General features: G+C 46.2%; 1 protein-coding gene and 1 long non-coding RNA gene across 5 annotated transcripts in view; one reads left to right on the forward strand and one right to left on the reverse strand.

Moving 5' to 3' along the window:
• LOC140845193 (uncharacterized) overlaps nt 1-26509 on the forward strand; it is a 103386-nt gene that overhangs the window by 856 nt on the left and 76021 nt on the right. The window contains exon 2 of the long non-coding RNA XR_012123966.1: nt 13451-13584. This is a non-coding gene — a long non-coding RNA (uncharacterized lncRNA). The remainder of the gene's footprint in view (nt 1-13450; nt 13585-26509) is intronic.
• Nucleotides 2-9275, reverse strand: LOC140845192 (ral-GDS-related protein-like). 4 transcript variants are annotated; one of them, XR_012123964.1, is made up of 12 exons: nt 8876-9275; nt 7859-8133; nt 7504-7640; nt 7035-7360; nt 6097-6309; nt 5663-5766; nt 5160-5226; nt 4339-4401; nt 2927-3048; nt 2715-2818; nt 1882-2332; nt 2-1783 (listed from the first exon to the last, which is right to left on the reverse strand). XR_012123964.1 is itself a non-coding variant. In XM_073218982.1 (10 exons), the coding sequence occupies exons 1-10, from the start codon at nt 8978-8980 to the stop codon at nt 2734-2736; spliced, it is 1497 nt and encodes a 498-aa protein (XP_073075083.1). In that variant the 5' UTR covers nt 8981-9275; the 3' UTR covers nt 1790-2733. The 4 variants fall into 4 exon arrangements, 1 of the variants encoding a protein (XP_073075083.1); XR_012123963.1 differs by having other exon boundaries at nt 1882-2818; XR_012123965.1 differs by lacking the exon at nt 4339-4401 and having other exon boundaries at nt 1882-2818.

Here is a 26509-nt window from a genome sequence, read left to right on the forward strand (position 1 = left end):
TGGCCGCGGGCCGCAGCCGGACCCGGAAGGGGCGCGGGGACCCCTGCCCCCGCCTGAGGTCGAGGTGGAGCCGGTGAGGGGGCGGCGCGTGGCCCGTGGGGCCGGGAAACGGCCGACGAGGGTGGTGGGCTCGCGGGGCCCACCCGGGGGTCGGGTGTCGGCGCGCCCCGCCGGAGGGGCATCCCGGGAAGGGAGCGAGGGGAGCGGGTGCTCCGAGAGCGGACGTCCGAGTGGCCGGCGAAATTCGCCGGGGCATGGGGGGGAGGGGCTCGTCGGAGCCGCTGCTGGTCTGTCCGGGCCCAGCTGGTGAGCGCGGCTGCTCTCCGCCCCGCTGCGCGCGTCAGCCCGGCCTGGAGCTGCGGCGCCGCCCTGCTCCCGCCGCCCGGGATGGGGCCGCAGGCGGAGGGGCCGGGCCGGGCCGCGCAGACGGGGAGGCCGGCGGGCGTTTTGCGTTGTGTGGATTTATCCGGCGGGGGCCTCGAGGGCGAGGGCCGGGCGGGCTGAAATTCAAGTGTGCCCCGCGGCGCGGCGGCGGGGGTGAGGCCGCCCGGAGGAAGCGCCTTTAAAATTAAAAAATGTTTCATGAGGTATCTCTCGTGTTTTTTACTTGGGAGTGGAGTTTCTTTCCTTTGGTCTGGGAACTGACAGTGCATTTTCTTGTATTTAAAAGTTTGTATCTTTCTGTCATTTCGGGTTGTAATCTGCAGCTGAGTAATTTATAACTAGCCACAGAGATTCTGAGACAGGGACCGTGGGTGTAGTCAGAGTAGCGTGAGGGCTTCCGGTAAAAGACACCTACCAAAACTCCCTATTAAACAATTAAGCAAAATCAGAGTCACGTTAATTCTCCAAAGTAAAATATCAACCTAGGAGTATAAGCATTCTTTAGTGAAGATTAGTTAAAACTAAGGAGCCAGGAGTAACCTGGCCTGGAATGTTTGAACATACATACCCGAGATAAGAAAAATGCCTCAGCATGGCCCATGTCTTCATTGTGTCAATTAAATGAGGCTATTGTAAAATTTACTTTAGCCTGCTCAAAGGCCCAGTTTATTTTTAACTTTGCCCAGATGCTGCTTTTCCTCCTCCAGCCCCTAATCAAGTAATACATAACCTGGGCAATTAATGTGGCAAGTAAACCCAGTCACAGGCAACATAGTGAAAGGCAGGAAGGATCCCATCTTAAAGATGAGATTGGATTTTAACACCCAGGAAGTTAAGAAGTAAGATTCTTCATTATTATTATTATTATTAAAGTATTCTTGATATACACCCCTATGAAGGTTTCACATGAAAAACAATGTGGTTAATACATTCAGCCATGTTATTGACTCCCCCCCATACCCCTTTGCAGTCACTGTCCATCAGTGAAGTAAGATGCCACAGATTCACTATTTGCCAAGAAGTAAGATTATTTATTTATTTATTTACTTACTTTATTAACGTCCCATTGATATACACTCCTATGAAGGTTTCACATGAGAATCAGTGTGGTTACTACATTCACCCCTGTTATCATGTCCCCCCCATACCCCACTGCAGTCACTGCCCATCAGTGTAGTAAGATGCCAGAGTCACTATTTGCCTTCTCTGTGCTACACTGTCTATCCCCTGGCTCCCCCCCACACACCATGTGTGCCAATCATGATACCCCTGAATCTCCTTCTCCCTTTCTCCCCACCGGCCCTCCCTCACCCCTCCCCTTTGGTAACCACCAGTCCCTTCTTGAAGTCTGTGAGTCTGTTGCTGTTTTGTTCTTTCAGTTTTCCTTCGTTGTTATACTCTGCAAATGGGTGAAATCAGAAAAGAGGTGCTCATGCTGATATTCACGGGATTTTTGCCTATGTTGTCTTCTAAGAGTTCTATAGTTTCATGACTTACATTCAGGTCTTTGATCCATTTCGAGTTTACTTTTGTGTGTGGGGATAGACAATAATTCAGTTTCGTTCTCTTGTACGTAGCTGTCCAATTTGCGGACACCAGCTGTTGAAGAGGCTGTCATTTCCCCATTGTATGTCCATGGCTCCTTTATCATGTATTAATTGACCATATATATACTTGGATGTATATCTGGGCTCTCCAGTCTGTTCCATTGGCTGCAGCTACGTACGGGTCCCTGAGCCTGCAGCAGCAGCCTGGGAAGCTGCCCAAGTCTGCTGATGCAAGAGGTGCAAGAGCACCTGCCCCAGCAGAGGCTCAGGATGAGCAGCGGGAGGAAGAGGAGCAGGAAGCAGACTAGGGTCCTGGGGCGCCGGGTGCCTCCTGTCCAAAGGGGAAGCTCTCCTCCGCACACAGCCAGGGTACCAGCTGGGTCGTGGGCTGATGACAGCAGCTACAGGGCCATGCAGGTGAACAGAAGAGGCAGGTTATCCCAGGTTCCCCCCGTTATCCTGCTTCCACCCTGTCCTCACTACCCTCTGTGCTCCTGGCCCTGTGCAGAGGGTCCTGTCAATCACCGTCACCCATGGGGTCCCTGTCACAGTGAGGCGCATGAGCATAAACCCACTCACAGAGGAGGAAACTGGGTCCCAGAGAGGGAGGGGAATCACCCTTGAGCCTGACAGGACTGTTCCGCAGTGGAGCAGAATCCGCAGTGGAGCAGAATCCCAGCCCAACCTGTCTTTAGTACTCCCCCACACCCAGCATGGCCCGAAGCTTCCCTGAGGCTGGGGAGCAGCCCACCCCTTGCGAATGGCCCCAGGCCAGAAACTTACCTGACTCTGGCCACTAAGTTTAAATGTTGCGGGACCTGAAGAACAAGAGTCCCTTTCTGCCGGCCCTCTGGCCTGGGGGCTCCAGCTGGCAGGACAGGGTGTATCTGCAGGACAGAGGGGCACCTGTGAGTCCCTGGAGCCACATGTCAGGGGCCCTTCTCCCAGAGCCTGCCAGCAGCTGGAACCCACACGTGAGTCCTGCCCAGCCTCACCTCTTCTGGTCATCCAGGGTCTCCACGGCCTGGAAGAAGGCTCTGAAGTGCTCCTCGGGTTGCAGGTGATGCGTCATGGCCACGTACTTGTGTATGAGCATCTCACGTAGGATGGAACTTTCCTGCGGCAGAGGAAGGACAGGATGCACACAAGGAGGGGCGTGAGGAGCAGAGCAATGGGATGGTCCCTGATCTTTGCTCCCGTGGGAACCTGCCTTCCCTCCAATGCTATCTAGCCCTGCCTGTTCCCACTGTTGGGTCTCTAGCTGCTCCTCCAGGAAGGCCATCTTGATGCCACCCCCATCCCCCACCCGACAAAGCCTTGAGTGTCCTCAGCTCTGGGTGTGTTAACCTTCTCAAGACATGTCAGACCCAGGGGTTGGGCCGGACAGGGTCCTGCCCAGGGGCTCTGCACCCCCCCCTCACTTTCTGTGGCGGGGTGTTACAGTAGCTCAACTCCGTCTCATCCCGTCACCCTGGAAGGCACCAAGGCAGCCAAAGTGCATCAGAAACAGCCCCTTGCACCCAGAATGAGGCCTAAACCTCGCCACCCTTTCTCAAGTTGGAGCACTCAGACCTAGGCCAGGATCTGGGGTACCGAGGAGGAGGGACTGGACTGGGGAGCTGAGGCCAAGCTTCCCATGCAAGTCTCTCTGATGACACGGAGACTGAGGCCTCAGGCAGGAAGGCACGGGCAGCCCCCTCCTGTGCTTCCTGCCTTGAAGGAGCAACATCCCTCCCCCTGGGCAGGGCCTGAGGGAGAGGCCATCCTGCTCAGAGGCTGCAGCCTGTAGCCCTCAGCCCCACCTGCCCTGGGGCTGGGACTGGGGCTTAAGGGGGGCAGGGGGTCCTTCTGGCTGCCCTCTCCAAGGAGCCCAGCCCCTGGGGTGGAGGGGAGACTCCCAAGAGGCGGGTGGCCTGGTGCTGAGAGCTCCAGCTCACTAGGGTCTCTCTCCTCTTCAGAGCTCACCATCCTGCACACCCTGTGCCCCTCTGGCCTCATTCCCATCATTCTGTTCCAGGGGTTTGACTAGGACCAGGAGGCCAGCCATGAACAATCCGAAGATGGGGACCATGCTGTGCCACTGGGGTGGGGAGGTGCCCCGTCTACCTCAGGGGAGCCCATAGAGCCTCTCCTGAACCCCTCACTCGCAGCCCCTAGCTCCCCTTGGACCACCCTGTGCTTCCTCCCACGCCCTCCCTTTGCCCTGCTCTCCCCTCCTGTCCCTCCCAGGGCTGGCTTTTGGCCAATCCCAAGACCCGTGGTCCCTGCACCCGTCCTCCAACTTCTCTCTGTACCCAGCTGCTCTCTCCCTCCTGGTCACCCCAGTCCTGGCAGTTCAGGGCTGGTGGCACCAGCAGCAAGTACAGGGTCTCCCCCACAGCCATGACCCTGGCCAGGCCACTCTCACCTCCTGCCTATCCTCAGATTCCCGGAGGAAACGATGCTGTTGCGTCACCATGGAAGTCGCCTCCTGCAAGGTCCAGGTCACTCAGGTGTGCTCATGCTCCCCTCCCACATGGCCTCCCACAAATCAGAGCTTGGTTGGTGGATGCCTCGCCTGAGTCCTCTGGTGCTATGCTGTCCCCACCCCCAGCAGGCTCTCAGCTGAGGGCGATCGCAGCTCCAGCACACACTTATACTCATGGGTGTCCTTGGGCCACTGCCGGCCGTCCTGAGAGGCTTCCTCACCTGCAGAGTGTCAGGGGAGTTCCCTTTGCCTCCCAGGGTGCCCTGAACACTCACTGTCACCTGGCTATCACCATGGCTCCCCTCACACGACCGGGTGGGATGGGCACAAAGCTGAAGGCCATCTTGTGCTCCCTGGACCCTGCTCACCTGGGAGGCCCGCACCCCAGGGTGACAACCTTCCCTGACCAGATGAGGAGCCTGAGGCCTCAGAGGGGCAGTGATGGGCTCAGGGGGCCCTGGGGAGGGGCTGACCTTGCTCTGCCATAGGCCCCACCCCTGCTGCCAGCCCAGTGCCAGCCCTAGCCCCAGCCCTGACAGGAGCCTGTCCTCTGGGTCCTCGCTGGATGTCAGGCCCCCAGTCAAGTGGAGCCAGGGAGGGAGACAAACAGGACACCTTGGGGGCCAGGCGGAGCCTACTTCTCCCATCAGCTGTCCCCTCTCACCATGCACACCTCGAGTCAGCACCCAAGGCTGGGCCACAGCACGGCAGAGGGCTTGCCCCAAGGATCCCCTCCCTCCAGACCTCTAGCCTCCATTTACCTTGAGGAGCCTCTTCCGGTTAAGCCACCTCTCTTTTTCAAGTCTCTTATGCATCCTGGAGCTCTTCCTAAGGGGAGGAGAGAGGAGGGAGACATGTGGCCAACAGGTGGAGGCTTTGGGGTGTTGGACCCCTTTTCCACTAGCCTGCATGAGGCTTTCCACCATGGCTCTTAGTCCTGGGGAATCTGAGGCCTGCAGTTCTCCTGGGGGCAGATCTGCTTTGGGACAGGTGGCTGTCCTTGGGACAGAGATCTCCTGCTGCAAAACACATGCTGAACATCTCCCATTGGCTTCAACCCACACCTGACGAAGAAACCCGATTCCTGAGGGGGAACCGCTGGCCTAACCCACGGGGGCTCTGAGGGCCCGCCATCCTGTAAGCCCCTGTCCCCAGGGTCTGCCGCCTCCCAGGAGCCCCAGCCGACTGAGGGGACACTGCCAGACCTAGGGGTGGTGTCTCTGGTCCACTAAGGTCCCCTGGTCCTAGTGACAGGACTACCTACCAGGAAACACGTCCCCAGGTGCACTGCAGACGACTGATGGCAGGGCTCTGCAGGGCCAAGAGAATGGCATGGAGGTGTGCGAAATTCTCGAGGTCCAGACACTCCTGGGAGGGAAGACAGAGCTGAGAACGTGGCCTGCTTCTGTCCCCCTATGAACTCCTGTCCTTAAGGAGACAGGCACCCAGGGAGCCCAGCACACCCAGTACCTGTTGAGCAGCCCTCCTGGGTGGAGGACTGTATCTCAACCCAAGGAAGGGGCCAGGGATGGCTGTCCCACCCTCGGGGCCTGCGAGTCCAGGTCAGCACGTCCCTGGCAGGAGGGGCCCAGGGACCAGGCAGGGTCAGACTGTAGGACTCCATCCTGAGAGTTGGCCAAGGAGGGGAGAAGGTCCCAACATGCCAGGATGGACCCTGGGGGCTGTTCCATGGCACACCTTGGCCACCTGGATCCAGAACTCTACCACTCGGGCCCTGTCCCGCGCCGTCATGCCTGGGGCCCCGAGGCAGGAGGAGATGACCATGTTGGCTGCATCATGAAATTGTTTTATGATCTTATTGGTGGAGGCCAGGTGTTCAACGTTTCCGTTGTATGACTGGCTCCCGCAGCGGGTCATGCGGTCGTCCACTGCCACCTTGGTGAACAGTTCCTGGGGATGGCAAGGGGGTGTCATTTAGCTGTGTCCACGGTGCCCCTGGGCCCAGGTGGTTACCAGTCAGAGCTGGAGCCCAGGCCACTGAGGATGTGGTGTGAGCCTTATGGCAGTCCAGGCTTCGGACTCCATCCACTGAGGCACCCGGGAACGGATGCACTGGACCCCACAATGGTGGGGAACAGAGGGCCTCACTGAGAACAGGCATCCTCCCTCACCTCCTCCCTGCAGCACAAGGCAGCTCATGCCTGCACGTCCTGGGGCATCTGCCTCCCATTCTGTCACCCCGTGGATCCCGCTACCCACTCAGGTGCAGTTACCCCCAAAACAACTCCAACCAGGCCTTTGTTGTTGTCTGTCAGGTACATGGCAGGGGCCTCTGAAGTGCGGAGGCTGTGGAGGCCTGCCAGCCAATGGCCTGAGGACCTAAGGCCCTGGCAGCACCTCTCTGAGCACCCCTCTACTACACTGCCCCTCCCACCCCAGCCAGGCCCTGCCCACCTTCCTTCTGCTATTTCTCATTGGTCTGCAAGGATCCCTAAGTGCCAGCCCTACTGTCCGTGTGGTCAGTGAAGGCTTGGGGGTGAGGAGAGTTTCTCAGGGCATATGGTGGGAAGGTGGCATGTGGGCCCAGATCACAGGAGTGCACATCGGGACAGCAGGTCTGGGGCAGCGCATGGCACAGGGAAGGCCCACCCCAACTTCGATCCCGCTCCACTCACCGCATACATCAGGGTCAGCTGCTCGGCAACCAGGCGGGGGGGGAATGCCAGGAGGGTGGACTCTGGAGCTGGCTTTGCCCCTGCCAGGCCCGGTGCCATTCTGGCAGGTGCCCTGGGCCCTGTGCCTGAGGGCTCATGGGGCTCAAGCTCAGGGCTCGGCAGTGGGGCTGAGGGCACTGCTGGGACGTCCTCCGGCTCTGCGGGGGCTGACGCAGGTGACACTGGCCGTAGCTCCAGCACAGGGGTCTCAGGGAGCTCCTGAACTGGCTCTAGCCATGAAGCCGGCCCTCCCTGTGTCTCTGGAGCCAGCTGCGTCTGCCGTGGTTCTGGAGCAGGGAGGACACAGAGAAAGGGTCACCCCGGGGCTGATTCCCCACACCTTACAATGACAGAAAAGCCCTCACTGCGTTGCAGGCAACCCTGGTCCAGGAAGCCCACCCTAGACGGTTCCCTGGCTGCAACCCCTCACCTTCCGGCTCTGCCACAGTGGGCCCCAGGTGCTCCTCCTGGGCCAAGTGGTGGACGCTGCCATGGAGGACGCTGGTCACATCATTGGGCTCCCAGGCATGGCGCCTAGCCTGGCCCATCCTGGGGCTGGGGGAAGGCCTGGGGGTGGAAGAGTGTGAAGCCTGGTCTTCCCAGCCACACTGCCGTCCCAGCCCACCCTTGTGTGGGCCTGGCCACTCTGCATTCCCCTGCCTGTCCAGGCAACTGCTCCTCCCCCTTCCTGACCCTGTGTGTCCCGGGACCCCATCCTCTCCCATCCTCCCAAATAAGAAGTCCCCAGTCATCAGCCCGCCTGTGGGAATCCAAAGATGGGTCACCTGCTGGGTTCTGAAGGCTCATGGGGCTCCACCTCGGGGCCCGAGACCACTCCCGGGATGTCCGAGATCGCCGCACAGGGGCTGGTGGGCTCTGGACCTGGCACTGGCTCTGCCAGGCCCGGTGCCATTCCGGCAGGTGCTCCGGGCCCCAGGGCTGAAGCAGGTGACACCGGCCGTAGCTCCAGCACAGGTGTCTCTTGTGCCGTCCTCACACCTGTCCAGGGAGCCCTCCCCCTGTGGATCTTATTTGCATGGAGAGTTGACTCCTCTTCATGCTGAAAGGGGCAGGGGGTGTATCGTCAGTGGGAAACCCAGGAACCACCAGGACGAGGGAGGTTTGCAACTCACCCGAGAGTCCCCAGCCCTCTGGGGTGCGATCAAGGAGAGGGAAGGGGTGCCCCCAGGGAATGAGACTCCAGGCCCTCTGGAGTGGGACTGTCAACCACTCTCGTGGGGAAGCCCCTGGCAGATTGCCAGGTTTGGAACGGGGTCCTGGGTGTAGACAGCCTGCCCCAGGCCTAGAGAGATGGAGTAGGTGAATCCATCCACCAGCTCCTCCACGCTCCCCTGGGTGGAGCTCCAAAAAGCTAGTGCCTAGTAGCTTGGGAGGTGCCACCTGGGGCTGCCTGGACCTCCCCTCAGGAAATGTGGGCCTCAGACCCTGCCCCTGACATCAGGCACACAGGGTCATCTGCATACGACTGGTCACTGAGGGAAGGAGAGGACAAACCCTGGGCTCAGGACTAACACGTGCGTGGAAGTACCTGGTCCCAACACTCACCTCCATGTCCTGAATGATGAGACCAGAGGTGTGACACTGACTGCCCCACCAGGGGGCCACCACCTCACAACATGCTGGCACCCAGAAATGGCCCCCCTCCTCCCCAGCCTTCAGTCCTGCCCATACCCCACACCCACCGCACGCACACAGAAGGGGCCGGGGGGAAGGTCATCCCGGGATGGGTCACACTTGGGGCCTGGACCTGGGGTGGCCTGCTCTGGGGTGCCCTGTGTTACCTCGGGGTTCCTTGGACAACACGGACAGAGGCGTTGGAGGTGGTCTCTGAGCCAACGCCCACAGCGAGCAGGAAGACCGCCCCTGTTTGCTTCCCTGACTTCCATGCCTTCAGAAGGCTCTGCACAACAAGACCGTATGTTGCTCTGTCGAGCGTCTCCGGTCAAGTGAGCAGGACTGGGGTCTGTGACCAGGAACTGGGCACCAGGTCACAATTCAGGTTCTACTGGGCGTGTCATCAGTGACATGAAGGTTCCATTTCATGGGCCCCTCCCTGCATTCAGACACGCCCACATGCCCCTCTGGGCTGCTGACTGCCCATCCTCCCGGACCCCTTGCCATGCATGACTACACAGATCTCCACCAGAACCCTCCCCTCACTATTTGGCAATGTCCCTAGGGTCCCAGCTCTGAGGAGACGAGCTGAGCTCAGACCTCTTTTTCTCACCAGTTCGCTGTCCTGCTGAACCCACAGTGCCTCCCAGGAGCTACCCAATGTCCCAACCTGCACAGGCAGGGTCATGCCAGACATTCCTCCCTAGGTACATCCTCAGGGATATATGGATGACACCTCCAACTCCTGGGGGCTGGTGTCATGTGTGTCTGACACACAGGCTCAGAGATGGAACAATGCCAACCAGGGTTGGCATGGAGCGTTGAATAACACGCAAGTCAGGCCTGGGTTCAGGCCATGTGATCTTGAGCAAGTCACCCCTGCCTCTAGGCCATTTTCATGTGTGCACCTTGAAGGGGGTGGCAATGACAGGAGACCCAGGTGTTGTCATCTACTTCCAAGGCATCCACCTTACAGAGGTCTCCGTTCTCTGAGGACCATACCCTAGGGCCTCCCGTTGACATATGTGGTGGGCAGCCTTGTATGCTGAACCCAGTAATCCCTCCTAGGAAGCACATACCCTGCGACCACTGTGTGGTGTGAACAGCACAGCCAAGGGGATGTGCTGTCACAGCCACATTTCATGACAACCAGTCACTTCCCCACTTTTCATGCTTTCTGTACTAAAGGGTCCTGACACTGCCCAGGGCAGTGAGCTTGGTAGCCCATATCAGTGTGTATGTGTCACGGCTTCTACGCACATATTCTGTTTTTCAGACATAAGGCAGTGGGGTTTGGATGCAGCAACAAAATGGATATGTTCATCCGTTTTGTTCATGGTGTGACATATTTACGGAACAAATGTCGTGGTAATGATTACATAATAAGGAGCTACTAGCTCATTTTCAACATCCCGCTTTAACCACTTAGTAGGCATTTGACTGTGGGTGAGTCACCGACCTTGGTAGCACAGTTTCTCCACCTGTCCCTTGGCCATCATCGTAGGGTCTTGACTACGTGAGGTCACAGAGAGCATTGAAGGAGTTACCCTGGGAAGAAAGAAGGCTTGGATGGCCTGGCACTTCACAAGTGCTTCATCTAGTTAGTATAAATCTACTGTTACATTCCTCTAACCTGTGTGTAAGCTCCAGAGGGCACAGAGCTAAGGGGGTCAATGCAGAATTTCCAGAACCTCCTACCTAGCCATAGTCCTGTTAGTAAAATTGGTGCCCAACCCCCACACTCTTCCATCTAAGGTGGTGGCCATTAAGTTTCACTTTCCCAGAATTAAGTTCAGCTTCCCACTCACGACAAGTGAACACCTGTGACGCAGACCAATAAAGTCCCACCAGCTAACCCTAATGACTCCATAGCCAATTAGCTGGTGCCAGTGCCTTAATAGGGTATAGAAGCCAAAGCTCCCCAGCCCGCGCTACTGCTCTCACTCTCACGGGCAGCCACGTAGCTGCCGCTAAATAAATCTCTTGGTTGGATATCTGCTTCTCGGTGTGGTTATCTCTTCCCGTAAGGAATCCAGCAGTCCTTTTAAGTCCATTTACAGATCAATGGTTGTAACCAGTGCAGGGTCTTGCAACCTCCAGGACAAGGGGTGGAGAGGAAATGACCATTCTCTCCTCCCCTCCATTCCTGGTATGTAACATTCCTGGTCTGGCATCTGGAAAAGTTCCTGCTAGAACGGACGGGCAGGGGAAGGAGAGCATCAGCCGTGGCTGGAGGAGTTTGGATGGTGCTGAGCCTGGCTAGCGACTGTAAGAAATGAACGCCTTTCTCCCTACCTGCCCTTTCTCTTGACTGATTTCGGTTTTGCAGTCTCATAGGGTGACTTGCCCTGGCCTGGGAACATCTATCCCTCCAAGGCTATATCTGGCATAGTTGGCAGGATCTGGTGAACCTGAAATTGGTCCTCATGGTTCCCTGTTGGTGTGGACTGCTTGTTTAGATGGTGTGGATATACTTAGTTCCCTAGAGGTGGTGGGGATACATCTGGGGACCCCCCCTAGGGGTGGCAGGTATTCCCCTGTGGATGGCGAGGCTTCACCTGGAGATCCCACAGTGGGGATGGTGTCTGCGGGAAAGTGCCTCCTGGAGGAGTGGGCCTCTCCCCCGAAACTGGGAAAAATGGGGACACTGGAGGCCGTGGAGTCAACCCTAGGTAAAATCAGGGACTCGGGAACTGAGTGGCCATGAGATGGCAGGAAAAGTGGGGTGGTTGCTTCTTGCAGCATTAGAAAGGGTTACTGAGAGAAATGTCCTCCAATGGCAAGAGTCCAGGAAGATGAGTTGTGGGGTGGTCTGAGAAGGGAAAGAAAACAGCTCCCACTGCTGAGAGACACTGGTGGCACAGGACGGGACAGCAGAAAAACAGGACATAGAGAGCCCATGGGGGTGGTGAAGGAAGGGGTGGTGCCTTCAGCCCTGGAGACAGCAGACAGCAGGGTAGGAGGTGCAGGGGACAATGACGGGGTGGGACCAAGGACAGAGCTGTTGCTGAGCCTGCTGCCTGAGGCACCAACTCTCCCATACTGAAGGCCTGCCTGATTTGTTACGCGAACCGCGGGTTCCTCGCTGAGTGGAGCAGACCCCACCCCACTGTCGAGCACTCCACGCTCAGTGACTATACCCAGGCCGAGCTGGAGCCTCTGTGTACATGGCTTTTGCATCTTTGGGGTTTAGGTGTAGAGGGCATTGTTCCGTCTGGGTCCAAAATGAATAAAGTGGCTTCCCTTATGACTCACCCATCTCTCTGGCAGAGGATACAAAATGCCCATGAGCACCAGGAAATGATGTACTTTTGGATTGCCTGACTGCAGCCCTAAGGGCAGTTTGGCCTAATCAGAGTGAGTTGCCTTATTTCCCTGCTAGTTGGAAAACACGTGCATCACTCCAGCAGGTGCTGGGGAGCTGGGCATGGAAAGTTACTAAGAGAGCTGTTATGTGGACTGACAGGGCCCCTGTGAGGAGTTGTTCACCACGGGGATGAGGACTCTGGTGCTCCGTACAGCTCCTCCATCCTTCTCTGGGTCCCTAGTGACTGTTCTTGCTCCTCCACGTAGGAAAACCCGTAAGTGAGGTCACTCCTGCCGCTCAGATCTGGGGGAGGCTGAAATCAGAAGAGCTCAGAAGGAAGTATGGTCCGCGGCTGAAAGAGGTTTACAGGGCCCTGTGAAGGTCTTGAGGACCCAGATTATGGGTTGATTTGATAAAGGCAGGGGCAGTGTAAGAAATACTCCATGGAGAGCCTAGTAGGATCTTCCTAGAACTGTGGCACCTATTAAAGCCAAAGCAGTGGTCCAAGCCACTGAAGTACAAGACACGGAAACCAGAGGCAAAGCCTGTCCTCTGGCCCATGTCCCTGCAGGACTTCCATGGTCCCTGACTCCACAGGAGGGTGATTGGGGATTGCGGTTTGACTTGGTGGGGGGGGATGTCAAGGCCTCCACCTTGTGGGCGTGGTGAGGACTGGAGGCCACATGACATGTACAGTTAGCAATTCACTGGTCGCCAGTGAATGTACAATGTGTTCTGGCACTGGTGGAGTCCGGAGCTGAATGTTCTTTGATTTATGGTAACCCTGAGTGGTTTCCTGGGACCCCCACTGTGATATATGCTATGGGGGTAAGGCAGTTAGAGTGAAGAAAGCCCAAAATACCTTGGGAATGGGGCATTTACCCCCAAAGCAGTACACTGTGTATATTTCTCCAATCCCTGAATATATTTTGGGGTTGGATACCCTGCAGGACCTGTGGTTACAGACCACTGCAGGTGAGTTCCGACTGAGGATTTGTGTGGTAAAGGCAGCTCGGAGGGGACTTGCTAAGCACTCGCCCATAGCTCTGTCTGTACCTCGGCAAGTGACAAATGCTAAGCAGTATGTATTGCCAGGGGGCACAAAGAAATGGGAGAAACCCTAGAGGAGCTGGAGAAGGTGGACATCATAATGTGCACTCATAGTCCTTTTACTTCCCTGGTGTGACACATCATGTTGAGGGCCTTGCTAATGCTTTCTTCTCTATTGACATAACACAGGAGATCCAGGGACAGTTTGCCTTCATGTGGGAAGGGTGGCCGAGGATGTTCGCTGTCTATCTGCAGGGACACCTCTGCAGTTCCAACATATATCATGGACTTGTAGCCCAGAACTTGGCAGCATGGGAGAAACTGCCGACAGTGCACCTGTATCATTATATTGATGACATTATGCTCACATCTGATTCTCTTCCAGATCTACAAGGTGCAGCACCCGGAGTGCTGCAGCACCTACAGGAGAAAGGATGACAGGAGGGACAGAAGTTGGGGCCAGCTATCACTTTCTGCGTGGCCTCCTGGTTGGCTGCTGGTGGCAGAGGGATCTGTGATGTAAGTCCGGGGAGAGGAAATGCCAGTTTGACTGTTGATTTTGAAAGTACCATGTAACTGTGATTTAGCCCCTATGAGCAACAGTTCACCATCAGTCCGTTCTGCAGGCACAGGGACTTAGCAAGAGACAATCCTATCCACAACACTGTAGACCCAGGACAGGGCCTATACTCAGCTTTAGCCCCCTCAAAGGGACCCTAAACTGTCCTACTCGCCCTGGGACCAAACAGGGAACATGCCCTTCTGTGTCTGAGAGTCCAGAAGGGTCCCCATATTATGTTCCAGCCTCCTCTCAGCCACAGTCTACTAACAGTCCTGCTGGCAAAGATACCAGCAGGAGACCCTCCTGTCTATGGCCCTGGAGATCCTGAAGGGATCCTATACTTGACTCCATCCTCCTCACGGCTAGTCTATCAGCAGTTCTGCTGGACCAGGGAATCAGCAGGACACATTCCCACCTGTGCTCCTGAAGATCAAAAAAGGGCCCAACTTCCGGGGACAGCTTCAACTCGTACCAGCCATATTTCACCAAGCATCACTGATATCACAGGGACCAAGCAGGAGATGTTCCAGACTGTGCCTAAGAAGACCCCAACATGGCCCCATACTTGGATCAAGCCCCTGCAGCCACAGGCAGAGAGCTGTCGAGCCCACCCAGGGCCCTGGCAGGATACATACCTATCTGTGCCTCCAGAGCCAGATCTGCAAACCTCAATCTAGACTGTAGACCCTAAAACAGCCCTGGGACTCAATTCCAGCCACTCAAAGGTCAGGGTGTATACCACCTACACAGGGATCCACCTTGGCAGGAGCCCTCCTAGGAATCACACCCATCCACAAATGTGATAACGAGCCACTGTCTGAGTAGCCAGCTGTAGACCCTGAAGCAGACCCTTGTCTGAGTGTGACTACTGAACAAGGCACCGAAGGGAGTCCCATATACCCAGGAACCAGACAGGGACCATGCCTGCATAAGATCCTTGTAACAAGCTCATCAACTGCAGATCCAGAAAACAACCTTGTAAATGGTCTCCAACCAAGAGCTGTTTGCTTTATCAATTGCACAGACTCCAACCGAAGACTGCATGGATCAAAAAGAATCAGGCAACTATGGTACCAGTAAAGGAAACTAACAGAGCTCCAGTAATCAGCCACAAAGAAATGGAGATCTATGAATTGCCTTACAAAAATTCAAAAGAAATTCAAGCTAATCATCTCAGTGAAATGCGAGAGAGCACAAACAACTAAGTGAAATCAGGAAAACATACAAGAAAATAATTAAAGAACTAGAAAACACAAAAAAGGAGCCAAGCAAAAATCCTTTATTGAAGATAACAGTTAAAAGAAAGGAAAAACTCAGTAAATGAATTCAACAAAGGAATCACTCCTGCAGAAGAAAGATTTAGTAAACTGGAATACTATTGATTTGAAATTAGCCAGTCAGAGGAACAAAAAGAAAAAAGAGTGAAGAAAGTCTACAGGAGTTATAGGACATCATCAAGCAAATGATATTGATATTATGGGAGCCCCAGAAGGAAAAAAGAGAGAAAGGAGCAGAAAGATTATTTAAATAAATAATAGCTGAAAATTTCTCAAATCTTTGGAGATATATGGATAGCCAGGAACAGAAAGCTAAAAAACCCAGTCAAGAACAACTCAAAGAAGATTACTGTAAAACAAATTAAAATCAAAAAGTTAAAAGTCAAAGGAAAAATTTTGGAGCAGCAAGAAAAAAATTATTCATCACATACAAAGGAACCAAGAAGGCTCTCAGTGGATTTCTCTGCAGAAATCATGCAAACCCAGAGTGGGATGATATATTCAAAATACTGAAACAAAAAAATTACCAACTAATAAAACTATACCAGGCAAAACAGTCCTGCAGAAATTAAGAGATAAAGACATTCCCACATGAATAAAAGCTAAGGAGGTCTATCACCTTTAGACCTGTCTTAAAAGGAGTTCATCAAATTGAAATGAAAGGACACTAACTCATGAAAACATATGCAAGTGTAAAACTCACTGGTAAATGTAAAAATATAGTCAAATTCAGAATACCCTAGTGCTATAATGGTGGCAGTAACTTTTATCTCTAGCACAAAGGTTAAAAGACAACAGTATTATACAGTAATATTGCTACAATAATTTGTAAGAGGATGCACAATATAAAAAAGAGACAAAGTATAACAGCACATAAAATGTGTGGGAAGAGAATGTAAAATGTAGAGCTTTTGTATGTGATTGAAGGTATGTTGTTTTCAGCTTAAAGTAGACTGTCATGTCTATAAAAGTGTTTTATATAAGCTTCATGATAATCACAAAGAAGCACTCTATAGTAGATACACAAAAGACACAGAGAGATGAATGAAAGCATACCACGACAAAAAAATCCTAAAGGAAGACAGCAAGAGAGGAAGCAAGGAAAAAAAATTTAAAAAGGAAAACAACAAACAAAATAACAATAGAAAGTCCTTACCTATCAACAATTACTTAAAATATAAACGTTTTTTTGCTGAACAAAAGACATAGAATGGCAAATGGATCAGAAACAAGATCCAGCAATATGGTGCTTACAAGAAATTCAATTTAGCTTTAAGGACATGCCTAGGCTGAAAGGGAAGGGAAGAAAAGGACATTCCATGAAAATGGTAACCAAAAGAGAGTAGGCTTTGCTTTACTTACATCAGATAAAATAGACTTTCAGTATAATCAGTCATAAAAGACAAATAAATTCATTATATATTGGTAAAGAAGTCATTTCTTCAAGGGAGTAAACCCTTGTAACTATATGTACACCAAATATTCGAACACCAGAAAGTTAAAACAAATATTGACAGACTGAAGGGAGAAGTAGACAATAGTAGTAAGGAACTTTAATTCCATACTTTCAACATTGGATGGAGCAACTGAAAAAATTCAATTGGAAAATAGTGACCATGAATAAAATTACAGACCAAATGGACCTTAAAGACATATATAGAACATTATGTCAAATAAGAAAAAAATACACATTCTTCTCAACCACACATGAAACATTCTCCAAGCTAGAACATATATGTTGGCCCACAAAGCAAGTTTTAAGAAACTTAAAATATTGAAATGATATTTACTGTCTTTTCCAACCAAAATGGTATGAAACTAGAAACCAGTTACAGATGGAAAACTGGAGAAGTCCCAAAGTTTGGAAGTTAAACATCACTCTTGAACCACCAACAGAGCAAAGAAGAAATAAAAGGGAAAACAGAAAGTATCTTGCAATAAACAAAAACAAAAACATGCCAACACATATGGTATGCAGTAAAAGCAATTCAAAGATGTTAATTTATCGTTATAAATGCCTATATTGAAAAAAGAAAGATCTCAAATGAACAACTTAACTTTACACCTAAAGGAATTAAAAAAGAACAAACTAAGCCCAAGTTAGTAGAAGGAAGGAAATAACAAAGATCAGAACAGAAATAAATGAAGCAGAGATTACAGAGACAATGGGGAAAAATATCCATGAAACTAAGAGTTCTTGAAAAGATAAACAAAATAGCAAACTTTTAGCTATACTAACCAAGAGAAAGAGACAGGACTCAAAATGATGAAATCATGAAGGAAAGAGACACTAAAACTGACACCACAGAAACATGAAGGATCATATGAGGCTACTACATGGCAGCAAATTTCATAACCTAGAAGAAATGGATAACTTCCTAGAAACAGAAAACCTACCAAGACTGAATCATGAAGAAATGGAAAACTTAAAGAGACCAATCACAACTAAAGAGATTGAATTTGTTTTTAAACCTCCTAGCGAAGAAAATTCTAGGACCAGACTGTTTCCCAGGTGAATTCTATGAAATATGTAAATAATTAATGCTAATTCTCCTCAAATTCTTCCAAAAAACCGAAGAGGCAGGAACAGCAGTGTCCTGATACCAAAGACAGAGAGAAGAGAATTATAGGTCAGTATCCCTGAAGAGTATAAATGCAAAAATTCTCAACAAAATACTAGGACACAAAATTTAGCAGCACATTAAAAGGATCATATACCATGATCAAGTGGGATTTATCCCTGGGATGCAAGGATGATTCAATATACAGAAATCAAAAAATGGTGTACTTCATTAATAGAATTAAGGGTAAAAATTATGTAATCCCTTGAAGCGATGCAGAAAAAGCATTTTACAGAATTCAACACCCCTTCATGACAAAAGCGCTCAACAATTTGGCTATAGAACATGTCTCAACATAAAAAAGGCCATATATGACAAGCCTTAGGGAACATCATACTTCATATGAGAAGCTGAAAAAGTTTCTTCTAAGATCAGAAACAAGACAAAAGTGTCCATTCTTGCTTCTATTCCACATAGTCCTGAAGTCCTAGCCAGAGCAACTAGATAAAAAAGAAGTAAAAGGAATCCAAATCAGAAAAGAAGAAGTAAAACTGTTTCTGCAGATGACATGCTCTTATATAAAGAAATTCCTAAAAGAGCAATAAAAATAACACATGTAGGATATGTAGTAATACCCCTCTTTCATTCCTGATACCGGTAATTTGTTTTTTGTCTCATTGTTCTTTGATTAACACAGTGAGTTTTATCAAGTGTATTGATTTTTTTCAAAGCACCAGCTTTTATTTTCATTGGTTTTCATTTTCTGGTTTCTACTTCATTGATTTCTGCTTTCAGCGTTGTCATTCTTTTTTTCTACTTAATTCTGATTTAATTTAGATTAGCATTTTATTTCCCTAAAATAGCATTCTAAATAATTGATTTTAGATCTTTCCTCATCTCTGATACAAGCATTTAAAGCTGTAGATTTTCCTTAAAACACAATTTTAGCTGAATCTCAAAGATTTTGATATGGCATGTTTTCATGTGCATGCAGTTAAAATACTTCCAATTACCTTTTTGACTTCTCTGAGCTACAGACCATTTAGATGCCTAGTTTAGAAGTGATAGTTTAGTTTCTAAATATTTGGGGATTTTCAAGATATCTTATTCTTGATTTCTAATTTAATTCTTAACACAAAATAAATATATTGAGATTTATTTCATGGCACAGAATAATCTATCTTGATGAATATTTCAAGTACACTTGAAAAAAATGTTTATACTTGTTAAATATAGTGATTCAAGTATCAATTATATTAATGTAGTTTATAGTACTGTCCAGGTCTTCTACATTCTGATTTTTGTTTCTGGTGGTTCTATTAGTTACTGAAAAATGTGAAATACATCTCCAAATATGAGAGTGGATTTTTCAGTTTCTCCCTTTAGTTCATTAGTGATTACTTCATGAAATTTTAAGATCTGATATGTGTGTGTGTAAATGTATTTTTATAAATGTACATGTATTTATTGTTTTACCTTCCTTATCTATTTTTTATCATTTTGAAGCATTACTATCTTTTTTATATTAATACTATCACTGTATCTCTCTTACATGTACTGCTCCTTGTTATATCCTTTTACCTTCTTTTGTTTTCTACTTTACAAGGCATTTTTTGGGCTTAAAATCTCCCTCTTACAGATAGCATGTAATTGGTTCTTGGTTTTTATCTAGTCTGACAACCTCTGCCTTTTGATCAGAGTGTTTGGCCTAATTACATTTAGTATAATAATTAATATGTGTGCATTTCAATCTGTTGTTTTGCTGTTTGTTTCCTATTTGTCTCATCCTTTGTTCCTCTATTCTTCCTTTCTCACCTTATTTTGTTAGTGAAATATGTTTAATATTTCATTTTAATTTCTCTATTGGTTTTTTGGCTATACCTCCCTGCATAATATTTCAATATTTTCCCTGGAATTTACAGTAAGTATCTTGCTATTCCATAATCTATTTAGGATTAGTACTTATTTTGTCAAGTAAATGAAAGAAACCTCACAAGAGTGTATTTCAATTTACCCTTGTATCTTTAGTGTTATCATCATTACTGTATAGATAGATATATACTCATGTATGTGTGCATATATGCAGGTGTATGTTTGTGTATATGGATGTATGTATCATCCTTATACACATCCATGCCTATACATAGATGTACATGTATACAATGTAGTTAGTGAAATTAAGGGCAGAAAAGGAAAAGCATACATATAATTACTTATATTTACTCACATATTTACCATTTCCATGCTCATCTTCCTTTCTGTAATCGCACTGGTCATCTACTGCCTTGGTCCTTCAGGCTGAAGAACTCTGAATTCTTAGAATTTCTTGTAGTGCAAGTTACTGGTGACATACTGTCTCAGCTTTTGCTTAACTGAAAACAACTTTGCTTCCACTTTAAAATATAATGTATTTGGGTATAATATTCTTGATTGGTAACTTCTTCTTCCTTCAGCACCTTTAATTTGTCATTCTTAGGTGTACTGACCTCCACTTTTTGTGATGAGGAGTCAGCCATATTTTGTATCCCTGTGTCCTGTATCTAATATGCCTTTTTTAGGCTACAATCAAGATTTGTCTCTTTATCTTGGGGCTTTGGAGGGTTTTATCCTGCGCATGAAAGTGGTTATCTACGTATCTGCTTGTAGTTTGATGAGCATCTTGAATCTGTAAGTAAATATTTTCTGTCAAATCTGGAAAAAAATCAGCATGTTCCTGCAAATTTTTTTCCTGCCATAGTCTCTCTTTTCTTTATCTTGCAATCTAATTAGACCTGTTTTTCCACTTAATATTCCCTCTCATGTCTGTCAGGTTTTCTTCATTTTTCTTCACCCTTTTTTCTCTCTGCTCCACAGGTTATATGACTCTCATTTTTCTGTTGTCAAGTTCATGTCTTTTGGCTTCTGATATTCCATCTTCTTTGGAGAACTTCCAACTAATTTTTCATGTCATTATTGTTCTTTTCACTTCTGGATTTTAAGTTTATATTTTTTATAGTTAATACTTACCTGTTGAAATTCCCTTAGTGAGTTGCATACTCATTAAGATAATTTTTCCTTATGTGAGCATAATTTCCTTTAATTCTCTTAATATATTCAAAATAACTACCAAGAAGTCTTTATCTGCTAACTGTAGTATCCTAGACTCAGAGTCAGTTTCCCTTAAGTGCTTATTTTCCTGAATATGGTACACATTTCCCTGTTTGCAGAATGTCCCGTAATTGTTGTTTAACAAGTTGGATGTTATAAATAAAATGACATGATGACCGTAGTAAGTTAAGTTGTCTGGGCATAAACTGTAAACTGTATCTCCCCTGCAGTTTCCAGCAATCTATCTCAATTTATATGTCTTCCAACTGAAGAATTTTTAACCTTATTTCCTGAAGTAACCTGGCATTTGGCCACAGATGTAGGCAGACTGCACTTAGACTTCAGAGTACAATCTTTCTGTATTTTCCTTGCTTCTGAAGATTCCTCTTTAGTTTCCAGTTACATTGCCAGTCTCAGGCTCTATATTTTGAAATCTGAAACCAATAAGGCTTGAGATTTCTTCTGCCTGAGTTGCACATGGTTGGAAAATATTCTGTAAAACAATTATCAAACTCACAGAGCTCACCTGTTGCACCTGTCGTTCAAGGTCCCACTCCTCTGTTTTGCCTCACAGGGTATTTCTGGTCCATGCATATTTTAGCAGTCAGCCAAGTATTTGTACAGTTAATAATCAGATTTTAGGTGTTGCCACTTTCACAGTTCTCTCACTGTCAGCATTTTCCTTTTAAATTTCCAGTGGTTCCTTGTCCCTGAACCCTGTTCTTTGCTACACTGAGTCAGTTGAGCTGCGATTTTTCACAGCCATTTACTTCTGTCATAGCCATGAAAGTGGAGGAGCACCCTTAGGCTAGGAAAATATAAATTCACAGTTCTTATCTATTCCAGCTGCAGTTTTTCAAAAGTAAACTGTTCTCTGGCCTTTCTTCTTTTAGAAGTACTCTAGTGCCATTAAATAATATACATATGTACATATATATAAAATCAAACATCAGAAAACATTTTATATATTAAAATATACAATATATCTATATGCTATATTAATAATATATTAAGGTATTAATGATGTGTTATAGATTACTCATAGATTAAATATATATTGAACAATAGTTCAAATATATAATGACATATAAAATATATTTAAGAATATATATTAAATGTATTTATGTATAATATATTCCATATTTTACAATTGCTATCTGACAGTTTTCACATGACTACTTACTTCACTTTGTTGTCTATAGTGCCTCTGTCACCTTTCATCTGTTTTAATTTGCTCCTAATTCTACATTTTTACATTTTCTACACATGATAGATTTCACTTTTAAAAAGATTTTTAATTGGATCACCCATCAATAGAAAACTTTTTCTCCATGTATTAGCAAGCAATGCATTTTGCTGTCCCATCGGTAATGGTCTACAGTCTTTAGATGTTCATGTCTATTTTTGTTACTGTTCATTGTTAAAGGTATATTTCTTCAAATCCTTGGATAATCTTTGTGGTCACTAACTATAAAATCGGAGCTGATGCATACACTAAAGAATGTGAGAAGGCAATATCTGAAGACAAACATTATCTAAAGGACTATCGGTCTCTACTGTGAAAAAGAGCAAAATAAGGAGACTTAAAGGCTTCTATCTTTCCCAAAGAAGGTCATTTTCAAAGACAACATCTTTGTCTTCTTTTCCATCTATTATACATACAGGAAGTTAAAAAAATTTTTTTAATTCCTATGAACTTCTACATTTCCACAATCACATTGTTCTCCCTCTTCCAATATTCCATTGCCACATATGCTCCTTGGTTTTTGTTGATAAACTGGTATATCAGGAAGAATGTTATAAAGACATCCAAGGCCAGAATGTGAAGCAAAATATTTAAAGTCATCTAAGCTACAGGTGCTAAAATCCTTGACACCCCCAGATTGCCTGAAATACAAAAAACATGGGTGTAACAAAAGTTATTACTGTGTATCTCTTCATGTCTCCTAATGCACGGCATTTTGAAGAAAGATTTAAAGAGCATTTTTCATGGAAATCATGAAATGAAAGAAATTTCCAAAATCTTTTTTTTTTTGCCATCTATTCCTTTTGTAAACAAGACCTATTATTTACCTTTAAACATAGGACCTGTGTTATTCTTATTTATCTTCCCAGAGCCAAATAATTGAATTAAAAAGTTTTGGTATCAGTATTGACTATAATTTTTATCCATTTCATGATATTTTTGTATTTGGTTTGTAAATGTGAACATGTTTGTATTGACTTTAATAGCATATTTTAAAGCTTTGATCTCCATAATGAAACATTTTTCTATTAAAAATCTGTTCATGGAGCCACATTATGAGAGAGGCACAGCAGGAGTCCTTCCCTGACAGAGTCCTGACAGAGTGAGAGCTGTAGGCAGAGTGAATTTTATTGTGGACAAATAGTACCTCAATAAATTTGTTTTTTATAAGGTATACAAATAAAACACTAAAAAAGATGGTAGAAAAGCCAGAAAAAGGGAATAGATGGAAAGGAAAATATAAAAGTGCTGGATGATAAGATTGTGTTCATAGAAAATCTTAAGTAGCAAATAAAATCTCCTAGAATTTCCAAAGAGTTTAGCAAGTTTGTGGCACATAAGATGAACATACACAAATCAATTATGCTTCTGTGTCTTAGCAATGAACAATCTGAAAATGAAATTAAGGAAACAGACATATGCCATATTCAATCAAAAGACTCGATATTGTTAAGATGCAATTGGACAATACAATCCTTGTCAAAATCTCGGAAGTTTTCAGAAAAATTGGCAACCCAATAATAAAATGTATATGAAAATACAAGGGACCTAGAATAGCCAAAACAATTTGGAAAAGATGAAAAGACTTGGGGACTTGCTCTACCTGATTTCAAAATTCAGTATAAATCTACAATAATACAGTGTGCTTTTCCATAGGGAAGGCCTACAGAGGAAATATTTACAATGGAGATGCTAATAAAAAATCCACAACCTATGGGCAGCTGATTTGACAAAGGTGCCATAGCAATTAAGTGGGGGAAAGGATGGGCTTTTCAACAAACGGTATTGAAATAATTGGAGAACGGCAAAAATAAGAATGAACTTAAACACATAATAATAATTAACTTAAATGTATTATGTAACTGATTATAAGACCTATAAAACCCTGATGCATGAAAGAAAAAACAGATATATTATACTTCATGAAATTAAAAACATTTTCACACAAAAAAGGCATTATAAGGAAGAAATATTTGAAAATCATGAATCTGGTAAAAGACTCACAGCCAGAATATGGAAACAACTCTTACAGTTCCAAAGCATGAAATCTCAATTTTTATTTAAAAAAAAAAAAGGACAAAAGATTCAGTAGGCTCTTCACCAAAGAAGGTATGCAAAGCTATTAAGCATGGAAATATGTTTATCATCATTAGCTTCAAGGGAAATGCAGATTAAAGCCAATAAATACAACATACCCACTAAAATGATTTAAATTAAACATGGTGGGGCTACCAAGTCTTGCTGATGGTGATGTGCAACAACCAGGACTGGCTACAAATTCATGAGAACCAATGCAAAATGGAAACGCAGGGCCTCTTGTTTTTAAAACAGGGGAAAAGTATTATTAATGTTACTAAAATAAAAAACTTTTTCCCTTCTCCAGCAGTCTCTCTCAATGGGTCATGGTGTTACTTATTTGTAATTTAATGTCTTCCTAAATAAAAAAGCACTTGTAAGTTAAATTGTTAACGTAAATCGTGCTGTTCGTCCTTGTCCTTATGTTCTACAATGCCAATTTAAATGCAAATATCAAAGCATTTAACTTTATGCAGAATCACTGCAATTACACAAGTCATACGGCTTTTCGTATCAAAACGACGCTTTCAATCTGGCCAGAAAAAAATACACAAGCCAGACTCTGGAATGTAGGAAGGAGGCAGAGGTTTCCCCAGGCACGGAGAGACCTGGGGAAGGATTGGGCCTCTTCTCCTGCGTGGTTCCACTTGCGCTTGCAAAGAATATGTATTCTGCAGATGTTTGAGGTAAATTGTTCTATAACTGTCAATCACTTGAGTTTGGTTAATAGAAACATAAAAGTTCCTAACCAAAAAAATGTTTTAAAAAAGAATATCTATTTAATAAAAAAACAAAATCTTACACTGCTTCTGGTGATATGTGCAAACATCTACTGAACAATAACAAGTGTCAGAATCGTCAAAACTTAATTCCACATTAAAGCCAAGCAACTGTACGATGCTGATAGTGTATGACTCCAAGGATAAACCCTCTGGATACTAAATATAAGGAAAAACAAAAAGAGTTTAGTAAGAATCCTACTCATTTAAAAAAATATTTACTATAATCAAAATTATGTAAAACTCATTTTTAAAATGTATCACTGTATACAAGATACCTATGTAGAAGCAATTGTAGTTGAATTATAAGCATTTAGACAGTAGACTGATTAAACGTGGATGAATAAACACAAGTTTAAGTTCAAAATACTTTTGCTTAATGACAATATTAGCAATCTTAGCATATCTAATAGAATCTTAAATACCACATTGTTTTGCTTCTTTGAGTTATTTTAAACAAAATGCCTTTAATCTTTTATTTTAATAATCAAGTCTAGATTCTTTTTGTAGCAGGCAACCTCTAAAATGAGTCCCAGTGATCTCTGCCTCCTGCTATTTAGGTTCTTGTTTTCCCACTCCACTGGGCTTACTGACTTGTTTCTAATAAACTGAATGTAGCATAAGTGATAGGTCATCATTTCCAAGGTAGGTATAAAAAGGCTGACATTTTGCATTTTATGTCTCACTCTCTGAGGGATGCCAGCTACCGTGTCATAAAGTAGGCCTTTGAAGAGGCTCATGTGACTGAGCTTGGAAAAGAGATTTCTGAGGTCTGTCAGTACCACATGACTGCGTTTGGGAGTAAACCCTCTCCATGTTGAACCTCGAGATTACTACAGACCTAGCTGCTCCTAGATTTCTGACCTACAGAACTGTGCTGTTTTCATCTCTGAAGTTCCAGGACAGTCAATCATGTAGCAACAGAAAACTAATACTCTGCCTGGAGGCACTGCTGTTCTCATTTGCGTCATTTCCAATTTATGCACGTGAACAGATAAATATACCATGGTACATTTCAGACAGGAGAATAGTACTATTAATATCCTGAAAAGGAAATGAGCTATCAAGTCATGAAAAGACATGGAGGAACCTTAAATGCATATTACTAAATCAAGGAGGCCAGTCTGAAAAGGCTCCATGCTATTCCAACTACATGACTCCAACTATATTCCAACTGTGTGACCTTCTGGGAAGACAAAAAATTCATGGTGGCAGGCAGGGAGGGGAGCAATTAGTAGGCAGAACACAGAGGATTTGGGGGCAGTGAAAATCCTCTATATACCACCATAATGATGGATACATGTCATTATTTGTCCAAACCCAAATAAGTACAACATCAAGATTGAACCCTAAGATAAGCTATAGACTTTGGGTAATTTTGATGGGTCAGTGTAGGTTCATCCTTGGTAAGAAACAAAATACCACCCTGGTGAGTGATGACAATGGGGGAGTCAGGCATGGGGGCAGGGGGCCTGTGGGTAATCTCTGTACCTTCCCCTCAGTTCTGCTTTGAAACTAAAACGCTTCATTGCTGGCATAAACAAAAACAATTCAGTTTCATATTCACATTTTAATCTTATACTGACATTTTTTACAGCATTCTTGCTTAACTCATAAATTACTTCTTTTCCTTTACAAATTTTTATTACACAAATTCCAATGAAAATTAAAGTCTGAAGAATGGCACCAGGAAAACACACATACTAACCAGCCACTTATATTTAATAATTTTTATCTTCTGCTTTATTTGCACACACAATCTAAAACTTAGTCCTCAGCAACAGAACATTGCTTTCAGGGAGAATTAACAATAGTACTGAAGACCTGGGGAACTGCTCATGGCCTTTCCTAAACTT

This window comes from Manis javanica, chromosome 12 (genome assembly GCF_040802235.1).
Source record: "Manis javanica isolate MJ-LG chromosome 12, MJ_LKY, whole genome shotgun sequence".
Lineage (NCBI taxonomy): Eukaryota > Metazoa > Chordata > Mammalia > Pholidota > Manidae > Manis > Manis javanica.

What these genes read in the sequence shown, in the direction of transcription:
- LOC140845192 (XM_073218982.1), bottom strand. Translation starts at nt 8,980, where the DNA reads ATGGAAGTCAGGGAAGCAAACAGGGGCGGTCTTCCTGCTCGCTGTGGG. An exon ending in TCTGGATCCAGGTGGCCAAG is followed by an intron (nt 5,767 to 6,096) that starts GTGTGCCATGGA and finishes CTTCCCTCCCAG; the next exon opens with GAGTGTCTGGACCTCGAGAA. An exon ending in ACCCTGGATGACCAGAAGAG is followed by an intron (nt 2,819 to 2,926) that starts GTGAGGCTGGGC and finishes TCTGTCCTGCAG; the next exon opens with ATACACCCTGTCCTGCCAGC.